Raw genomic sequence first — 11163 nt, forward strand, 5'->3', positions numbered from 1 at the left:
TGAACTTGAACAAATATTTAGTATTAAGAGCAGAATTTGATTTGCTAAATAGGCAGCGACTCACACTAATGACCCTTGACATTGAAGACTTGTTATTGATTTAATTACAAATATGTGAAACATTTCATTTTTAATATGACAACCTTTTAGCAATATTTTTTGGTATTGAATAAACTACATTTATACTTTATATTTTGCTTATTTTACTATTACTGATTCTTAAAAGATAAATTGTGTTTCAGTTTGCACTGACACATGAATGAACACATACAACCTTTTTAACACGTTTCTTTGTATCATTTTTGTCACAGTTTTAATTTTAATACAAAGATTATCTGATAAATATAGTTAGATTTCAATGCACTTCTGTGATTGTAGACAATGCAGCGTCTGAACAGGACTTTTATTTTGGAGTGACGACATGACGTCTTAAGACTGAGCCGCGCTCCTGCATCTGCTGTGATTCTGCTGAAGAAAGGTTTGTTTTAAGAATTTAACCTGTTTTAATCGACAGAAACCGTTTTAATGGTTTTTAATAGTTTTACCACCGATGTGAACTGAATTTATTTACAATCTAATGTAACATTGTGATTCTTAATTTAACTGTAATGAAGGATATTTGTGTGAGTAAAACTCATCCACTGATGAGAAACAGTAAACCTGCGTCTCATTTCTCTCTATATATCATAAATCAGTTTATCATGAACACGAGTTCAGTCTCTGGCGAGTCATGATGGAGAAACTGAACTTTTCAACTCCGAGTCAATTGAATCAAACACTTTGAGAAATGATTCAGTGAATCACGACTCGTGCTGCTCAAACAGTGAACATGAACGAGAACAACAAACACTAACAAACCAACTGATCATGTTTTCATCAAAGTGTAATCGTTTAAATATAATATGTAATTCATTAAAATACCAAATGTAGATCATAAATGCCTAAATATGAAGTGTTTATTAATTTGCAGCGTTAGTTTTGAGTGTTTTTTTAACAGGTCATTGAAGACCTTTAACTCTGTTAATTATTCTCTTCTTACAGATGGAGTTCATTAAAGAGGAGACTGAAGATATGAAGATAATTATTAAAGAGGAGACTGAAGACATGAAGATATTGAGGAACAAACAGGTTGGTTTTATTCTCATCGTTTTATTGATCCTAAAATGTCCAGCTCTACAGAAATAGAGAATATTTTGTGCAACATTAAACCAAATATCTACTTCTGAATAGAGAACAATAAAAAAAATATATATATATATTTGAGCATCTTAATGCTCAAAAGTGCTTTACTTACATTTTAACATACCTGAACATAAATAGCAGTAATTGAACATTAAATCAGGCAAAAATGGTTCTTTATTTTATAAAGAACCATTTAATGTGTGAGTCAGCAGAGCAGGTGTGTAAAACATTTTGAACAGTAATATTTGATGAAACCAGTGAAAAATATTTACCTTGTCATTTGTGGTTCAGGTGTATGTTGGAAATCAATAAGCGCTGGCAGATGAAATGGTGTGAAAATTACATGTTGTGACAAAATTATCATAGTTGTCGTTTACATGTTTTTGTAAATGTTCTGTGAAAGTCTGATACAAACTGAAATAAGTTCAAAAGGTCTTTATTAAACTAACAAATTAAATTAGCAGCGCTGGATTTTTTGTGTGAATAAACATTAAAGGGATAGTTGACCCAAAAACGAAAATTCTGTTGTCGTCCCAAACCTGTATGAGTTTCTTACTTCTGCTGAACACAAAAGAAGATATTTTGAAGAATCTTGACCAAACACTGACTTCCTCAGTAGAAGAAAAGTACTATTGAGGTCAATGGAAACCGTCAGCTGTCTGATTGACAGTTAATTAAATTAATTAGTCAATTAACTGACAGTGCCACCTACTGGTCAAACACAAACAATTTAATCAGTTACTTTATTTTAAGATGACATAGATACATTGTAATCACTCAAAGAAGAACTAATTTTAAAGGATTAGTTTACTTCAGAACTTGGGGGCGCGAGCACCCAGTTTTACTAGCAAATCATTAGTTATCCACTAGAATTTGACTATTCTCCCAGCTAATCAATGGCTATGGTTACAGCAGGTTTGGCACAACTGAATTTGAACAAAAACATATAAAAAACAAAATGGACTTGTAAAATAAAGAATATTAGAGATGATAAAAACTGAGATTAAACTGAACGAAAAACAAGCTCAGCTGTCACTTTGAAGTCGGTAAGTTTATATTTTTAATGTTCCACTTTTTAACAAACCCTGTCTTCACCGGACGTGATCAGCATGATGCAGCACAAACTGATGCCTCGTTCTACCCGGATTTCTGACATACTCCAAAGTGTCTGCATTTCTTTTTACACGAGGGAAAAAATTGATTTTGTTGAGTCCAGTGTAGCCTTCTTCCTCTAGTAATATAGCAATGATGCTTTTTGTTTGCTTTCACTCTACCATCCCGAAATCTACTGATATAGAAACTGGGGAGTGATCAGATATTAGAATATTATGATATTTAGAGGATCTTGAAGGTTAATTTGAAATCGATTAGAAAATAGTCAATCCTTGTATGTTTGAATTATGAACATTAGGAAAAAAAGAAATGGTCCTTGTCAGTAGGATGCTGGAGTCTCCAAATATCAAGTATATTCAATAACTGAATGATGTTATTAAGAACAGTATCTGAGTTAGAAGGTTTGGGAGTGCCTATTCATAAAAGGGTCCAATATACAATTAAAGTCCCCTCCAACAGTCGATATCAGTAATGATATGAAAACAGATCGGAAAAAATGTGGCTCATCTAAATTAGGAGCATCAAATGTAACATGTTTCTCTAAAATAGTGCTCGTCACAATAAGATAAGATTAATACCTGGTTTAGTGGACAAATGTTGAAAAGGAATATTCTTATGTATTAATAAAGGCACTCCACAGGCTTTTGAAGAGAAGGTATAGTGGTACATTTAGCCTATCGACTTGCATCTAAGTCTGTGAGCACAGGAATTCAAATGTGCGAAGACAATATTATTTAAACCACACACATTCCTGCTCAGAATATTCAAATGCTTCTTAAAGGTGCCCTAGAACCCTTTTTCACAAGATGTAATATAAGTCTAAGGTGTCTCCTGAATGTGTCTGTGAAGTTTCAGCTCAAAATACCCCATAGATTTTTTTAATTCAATTTTATAACTGCCTATTTTCGGGCATCATTAAAAATGTGCCGGATCTGTGCATGTCCCCTTTAAATCCTCGCGCTCCCCGCCCCCAAGCTCACAACTCTAATACATTGAATAAACAAAGTTTACACAGCTAATATAACCCTCAAAATGGATCTTTACAAAGTGTTCGTCATGCAGCATATCAGATCATGTAAGTGTAGTGTTTATTTGGATGTTTACATTTGATTCTGAATGAGTTTGATAGTGCTCCGTGGCTAAAGCTAACATTACACACTGTTGGAGAGATTTATAAAAAATGAAGTTGTGTTTATGAATTATACAGACTGCAAGTGTTTAAAAATGAAAATAGTGATTGCTCTTGTCTCCGTGAATACAGTAAGAAACGATGGTAACTTTAACCACATTTAACAGTACATTAGCAACATGCTAACGACACATTTAGAAAGACAATTTACAAATATCACTAAAAATATCATGATATCATGGATCATGTCAGTTATTATTGCTCCATCTGCCATGTTTCTCTATTGTTCTTGCTTGCTTACCTAGTCTGATGATTCGGCTGTGCACAGATCCAGACGTTAATACTGGCTTGTCTAATGCCTTGAACATGAGCTGGCATATGCAAATATTGGGGGTGTACATATTAATGATCCCGACTGTTACGTAACAGTCGCTGTTATGTTGAGATTCGCCTGTTCTTCTGAGGTCTTTTAAACAAATGAGACTTATATAAGGAGGAAACAATGGAGTTTGAGACTCACTGTATGTCATTTCCATGTACTGAACTATTCCATGTACAGTAATTATTTAACTATGCCGAGGTAAATTCAATTTTCAATTCTAGGGCACCTTTAAGGGAACTCATGAGCATGAAATAATCCATAGGGTAAAATGAGAAATGAATTAGTAGACACACAAGTATTGTTAAATGTGCAAAAATAAAAGAAAAAACAAACATTTCTAATACAGAGATGAGCTGGCATAATTCTAACACAATAAACTCGCTTCTAGAATCCCTGCGAAAGTCAAAACACCCCATTTAAAGTTGTATGCAAAAGTCTAGGAACCCCTGACAATTTCCATGATTTTCATTTTTAAATATTTGCGTGTTTGGATCAGCAATTTCAGACAGTAATATTTCAGTAGTGAAATGAGGTTTATTGGATTAACACAAAATATGCAATATGCATAAAAGCGAAATTAGACAGGTGCATAAATTTGGGCACCCTTGTCATTTTGTTGATTTGAATACCTGTAACTACTTAGATCACTGAATAATTAGAACACACAATTGGTTCGGTGATCTCATTAAGCCTTGAACTTCATAGACAGGTGCATCCAATTATGAGAAAAGGTATTTAAGGTGGTCAATTGCAAGTTGTTGTTCTCTTTGACTCTCCTCTGAAGAGTGGCAACATGGGGGCCTTCAAAACAACTCTCAAATGACCTTAAAACAAAGATTGTTCTACATTATGGTTTAGGGGAAGAGTAGATAGAGTTTGAGAAACTTTCATACCGATTGTCAACATCAGATCAAACTAAATATTTACATATTTTACATTTGTTTCATATCTGCTTCACTATTTGCAGGAGTGTTACCAGAATTTAGGCATTTTCAATATAGTTTATAACATTGTTATTTTTTAGGAATAAACTGTAAACACCAAAATGTTTGAAGTAAATGAATTTTCCAGAATGGCTGACAGGGTTGTGAGTGTAACTTGAGCAAAATCTCTTCTTACAGTAACTTTGGTAACAGGGTTGATGAATGCAGTCATTCATTTTTGTAAAAACTGAGACAATGGATTGAGATTATTGTCTTGTCCTCCCATCATGCTGTAGAAAAGAGCCCAGATAATGTCACTTCCTGGGCATCACAGTCTTAAGAAATCCTCTGTCTTTAAAAGGAGGAAAATCATGTCAGAAGTAACAGCTGAGTGAATCATGTAGGACACTGATAATAACACATTTAAAGATGCAGTCAGTCTAGACTTTGAGCATGTGAAGTTTCTACACGACAACGGTCGAGATATGACGTTATATGAACTTTCTACACTCTAAAAACTAATTCAGGGGACCTTTAGTCATTACTTAAATATATATTGTTTTGAAATAAAAAATCAAGTTCTGAAATGCTGTTAGACTTTTTACTTGTAATTGTTATTTTATTGAGCTTGGATGACACACAAATTATGCCTATTGATTCGATATACTACCATGACTTGTCATAGTTTAACATTTTCAGTTGATCAAAAATGTATTTAATTTTAAGTTCTGTTAATGTAAAATACAATCTGATGATGTGTAAACATGTTTCATTGTTTTGGGTTGTATGAACACTTCTTTTAATTTAGACGTGAAACTGGGCTGGGATTTATATTTCCCATCATGCTTTGCCAATGGCACTTGAAAGTGAGAGTTAATGCTAATTAAGTGTTATATAATGTTTTTTGCACAAGCTTAATGATAAGGGAGATTTAGCAGTAATTAGTGTTTTGTTATGCTAATTTAGAAGAGTTTCTGTTAATGTGGGTTTTTGGAGAGTTACCATCATGGTGACAAGCGGTGCTTGGTAAGTTCATGTTTCTTAGAAATGCGTTTTGTTGTGTCCAAAATGTTTCTTAAAACATTATGTTGGATCAACTTAAATAGTTGCATTCATTACTTAGAAATGTGTTTTTATTGTGGCAAAAAAACATCTTCACCTTTCTTAAAACACTATGTTGGATCAACTCAAAATATTGCTTTGAATTAATGTAATTCTCCCAATTAGCTTAAGTTAAAACTTCTAGTGGAAAACGTTAACATATTTTTTTGTTGAACCAATGTTTTATTTTTTTAGAGTGTACAGACACAGTAACCATCAAGATATGATGTGGTATATTTTTAGAAACATAAATAACAAATAATAATCACTACAAAATTTTAAAATATACAGTCTACTCCACTTTACTGCAAACTTCACTTGATCTTGTGTTTCTGGAGTCCCACATTCACATGTGTATGAAAGGAAGTCAGTGGAAGGAGAAGTCTGCTGTGAACGGCCCTTAATAATTACACAATTTTAGGAAAATAAATTAAATATCAAATGTCAAAATATGGCTGTTAATATCACATTAGATAATTTTGTCATTGATTGAAAATATTTCAGAGCAATGTTTTCTTTATTTTCTTAATATTATTTATAAATTATTAAGAATTATTTAAGGGAAGGTGGCAGAGCAGCTATTTGGGAAATTCTGTAGCCAGAAGACGTCCATTCAGTGCTGATTGTCTGAATTCAGTAAATCTTGATGTAAAAACATTTGAAATTGGAGTCAGATTAAACGAGCAGCTAAAGTAAAATTGAGACTAAATTCTAAAATGAAGTGAACTTCACATGAGCGCTGAAAAGACGTACACACATTATACCTTCACCAGACCACTGGATTCTGTCGCTGGAACGACAGCTGGTCCTTTACGATTGGAAGATTAATGTTAAAGTTTCAGGGACATATGCAACTAATTTATGCAAATGCATCAAAATTATCGTAATGTTTTGTAGCAGTTGTCTATCACAACAAGTCTCAATTTTATGACCTTTAACTTAATATTTCTCTCTTTATTTTGATTTACTGAAAGTGAAATTACTTTTTTCTCTTTCATTTCAGACCCGATGGAAGTGAAGGAGGAGAGTGAAGAACTGAGTGACAAACCTGGAGAAAAACCTTTGAGTCGCTCAAAGGCTAAAAAGACATTTTTAAAGAAAAGAAGAGCAAATAAATCTACAACCTGCACTCAGTGTGGAAAGAGTTTCTCAACCAAACAAAGTCTTGATGTTCACATGAGAGTTCATACAGGAGAGAAGCCGTTCACATGTGATCAGTGTGGGAAGAGCTACAGTCAATCAGCAAACCTTAAAGCACACATGAAAGTTCACACTGGAGAGAGACCGTTCACATGTGATCAATGTGACAAAACATTTATTAGGTCATCAGACCTGAAGTCACACCTGACAGTTCATACAAAGGAGAAGCCACATTCATGTTCTGTGTGTGGAAAGAGTTTTTCACGGCTTTGTAGTTTACAAAAACATGATAAAATTCATACTGGTGTGAGAGAGTACATGTGCTTTGAGTGTGAGAAAACTTTTACTACAGAAAAAACTTTAAAACAGCACCAGAGAATTCACACTGGAGAAAAACCTTACAAGTGTTCACACTGTGACAAGAGATTCAATCAGTCATCAAATCTGAAAACACATGAGAAGATCCACACTGGAGAAAAACCTTACAAGTGTTCACACTGTGACAAGAGATTCAGTCAGTTAGCACATCTGAAAACACATGAGATGATCCACACTGGAGAAAAACCTTACAAGTGTTCACACTGTGATAACAGATTCAGTGATTCATCACATCTGAAAACACATGAGATGATCCACACTGGAGAAAAACCTTACAAATGTTCACACTGTGACAAGAGATTCAATAAGTCAGTAAATCTGAAAACACATGAGAAGATCCACACGGGAGAAAAACCTCACAAGTGTTCACACTGTGACAAGAGATTCAATCAGTCATCATCTCTGAAAACACATGAGAGGATCCACACTGGAGAAAAACCTCACAAGTGTTCACACTGTGACAAGAGATTCACTCAGTCAGTAAATCTGAAAACACACGAGAGCATCCACACTGGAGAAAAACCTTACAGTTGTTCACAGTGTGACATGAGATTCAATCAGTCATCAACTCTGAAAACACATGAGAGGATCCACACTGGAGAAAAACATTACAAGTGTTCACACTGTGACAAGAGATTCAATCAGTCATCAACTCTGAAACGGCATGAGAAGATCCACACTGGAGAGAAGCTGCACACATGTGATCAGTGTGGAAAGAGTTTCACTATTAAAAGTCACCTGAAGATACACATGAAGATCCATGCAGTGGAGAAACCACATCACCACAGTGTGAAATGAATTAGTTCATTTTTATGTGCTGAACAAAAAAATCTCTTCTGTGTAAGTTAGCCACAGCCAAATCTCTCCTCTCCAGCTATAGTTGGCACCATGGGCGACAAGTTTTTTTTATTTATATTTTTTGCAGTTACAAAACGTACTCGGTTACTAACGTAACCTCGGTTCCCTGAGATACGGAACGAGTACTGCGTATGGGGGAAAGGTCTCCTTTTTCCCCGTTACTGAAGCCTTTTTCAATAACGCAGTGTAACTGCATCGTCATTGGTTCACTCATAGACAAGTTGTTGAACCAATGACGGCGCGGCATAGCTGCGCGACCTATGGCAACAAAGTGAGCGAATATTCCCGCCGAAACGGGCGGAGTTTAGCGCTATATAAGCGGGCTTTTCGCCATAGGATTTCAGGTCATACGACTGAAGCGACGACACTGAAGCTGCAGCCTCGTGGCACGGCATGTATCGCAGTACTCGTTCCGTATCTCAGGGAACCGAGGTTACGTTAGTAACTGAGTACATTCCCTTTCGATACTTCACTCGTACTGCGTATGGGGAACGAATTCAACCGCACCACGGTAGGGAACGACTGGACTTGTCTTGGGCACCGCTAGGGAACCAGTGGACAAGTGAGAAGGCCGAAGCCGTCGAACCCATGTTACACTTGCAAGGGAGTTTTACTCCCGGAGTGGCATAAAGCGGAGCTCGGTCGAGGCCGCTGAATCATACCGAAAGGACCCGAGCTTGCAAGGTCGGGATATCCAAATGATAAAATCTGACAAAAGTGGACGGTGAGGACCAGCCGGCCGCCTCACAGATGTCTTTAATGGAGACTCCACTGGACCAGGCCCAAGAGGAAGCCATTCCTCTAGTGAAGTGGGCTCTAACTCCTATGGGGCAGTTATGGCCCATAGAGGAGTAACAAAGAGCAATAGCGTCGACTAACCAACGCGACAGACGTTGCTTAGAGACCGCAGATCCTTTGGTGCGTCCACCAAAGAAGACAAAGAGTTGGTCAGATTGCCGGAAAGGCTGTGATCGCTCGACATAGGTCCTCAATGCCCTGACAGGGCAGAGTAATTCCGGCTCTTGCTCGTCCGATGAGGGAGGAAGCGCTGAGAGGGAAATGACCTGTGCTCTGAACGGAGTCGAGAGCACCTTGGGGACGTAGCCATGCCTGGGTTTCAAAACGAGGCACTTTGAGAGCCCTGAGGACCAGAGAGAGGTCCCAGGTAGGGACGGTGAGAGGACGAGGAGGATTCAATCGCCTAGAACCTCTCAAGAAACGCACCACAAGGATGTTTCGTCCCACTGACTGGCCAGCGATAGGGGCGTGATACGCCGCAATGGCTGCTACGTAAACTTTGAGTGTTGAAGGGGTGCGGCCCATATCCAAATGCTCCTGGAGGAAAGACGGTATCGGTGATACGTCACACTCCACAGGGTCTATGTTGTGCGTAGAGCACCAGCCAACAAAGACAGACCATTTCTGGGCGTCTGAGGGAACATTGCTCCGAGATAGCATGTCTGCTCTCAAGTTCGTTCTCCCGGGTATATGAGTTGCTTTGAGCGACTGAAACCTCGGTAATCCCCATTCCAGGAGACATTTCGCCAGAGCGCATAAGCGGCTGGACGAAAGACTGCCCTGGTGATTTATGTAAGACATCACTGTCATACTGTCTGACTGGACTAAGACGTGGCGTCCCGTCAGGTGTGCCTGAAACGCATGAAGGGCTCGGATCACTCCCAGCATTTCGAGGCAGTTGATGTGCAGATGGCTCTCCTCGTGAGACCACGAGCCGAAGGCCAGGCTGCCCTCGCAAAGAGCGCCCCAACCTGAGTTGGACGCATCTGTCGAGAGTACCGTCCTTCTGGACACCGCCTGTAGGGGTACTCCTTGACTGAACCATGTAGGGTTCATCCAGGGTTTCAGAGCTGTCACACAGGCTCGATTGACCCTGAGACGCAGACGGCCGCGCCGCCAAGCGTGAGGAGGGACCCGAAACTTTAACCAGTAGTGCAGAGGCCGCATTCTGAGAAGGCTGAGCTGCAGAACCGGGAAGGCGGAAGCCAGCAGCCCTAACATCCTCTGGAAGAACTTCAGAGGGAAACAGGCTTTGTTCCTGACCGAAACCGCGAGCTGCTGAATAACCAGCGCGCGCTCTGGTGAGACTACTGCCGTCATGCGTGCTGAGTCGAGAACTGCACCCAGGAACGTTATACGCTGGCTGGGGAGCAGTGAGCTCTTGGCAAAATTGACCCTGAGACCCAGGCACTCCGTGTGGCTGAGTAGCACGGATCTGTGATGTTCTAGCTCTGCTCGTGACCGAGCTAGAATGAGCCAGTCGTCGAGATAATTGAGAACCCGGATTCCCATCTGTCTTAGAGGGGAAAGCGTCGCGTTCATGCACTTGGTAAAGGTGCGAGGAGCCAGGGACAGCCCGAAAGGAAGGACCGTGTATTGGTAGGCCACACCCTCGAATGCGAATCTCAAGAATCGCCTGTGATGGGGGGCTATCTGGATGTGAAAGTCAGTGATGGAGTACTCGAGTCCGACTCGAGTCACTATTCTTTGGACTCGAGTCCGACTCGAGACTCCATTCTCTGGACTCGTGACTCGACTTGGACTCGCGGACTGATGACTCGTACTTGGACTCGGACTCGAGGATATATAAAATCGGACTTGAGCATTCATCACGTTGTTTTTGACTACATATGTTATAAAAAATTATATAAGTTTATATATAATATTATATAAGGTTTCGTGCCCAAGACCGGCCGGGATCTATTTTTTTCCCTCACAGACACTGCTACCGCTCGCTCTCTTGACAACACACTCACTGACGTCCCTTTATGCTCGTGCATGATTCGAGGGGTAAATGTTCAAATTTGGAAAATGCAGAAAGATGGGCCCCGGATCGTGAAATTCGCCTACACGAATTTTGCATCTAATGCTGGAAAGAGCAGCGCTAAATGTTGTGTGTGTAATTGCACAATTGAGGAAAAGACTGGGACAACTTCAAA

At 38.9% G+C, this 11163-nt stretch overlaps 1 protein-coding gene across 1 annotated transcript in view; it reads left to right on the forward strand.

The window, feature by feature from the left end:
- Nucleotides 1-8343, forward strand: part of LOC125245497 (zinc finger protein 585A-like) — a 332027-nt gene extending 323684 nt beyond the window's left edge. Inside the window, exon 5 of the mRNA XM_048156089.1 lies at nt 7246-8343. Within this exon, the coding sequence (XP_048012046.1) occupies nt 7246-8146 (901 nt within the window). The 3' untranslated portion in view covers nt 8147-8343. The remainder of the gene's footprint in view (nt 1-7245) is intronic.
- Nucleotides 8344-11163: the final 2820 nt, after the last annotated feature.

The sequence above is a fragment of the Megalobrama amblycephala genome, linkage group LG1 (genome assembly GCF_018812025.1).
Source record: "Megalobrama amblycephala isolate DHTTF-2021 linkage group LG1, ASM1881202v1, whole genome shotgun sequence".
Lineage (NCBI taxonomy): Eukaryota > Metazoa > Chordata > Actinopteri > Cypriniformes > Xenocyprididae > Megalobrama > Megalobrama amblycephala.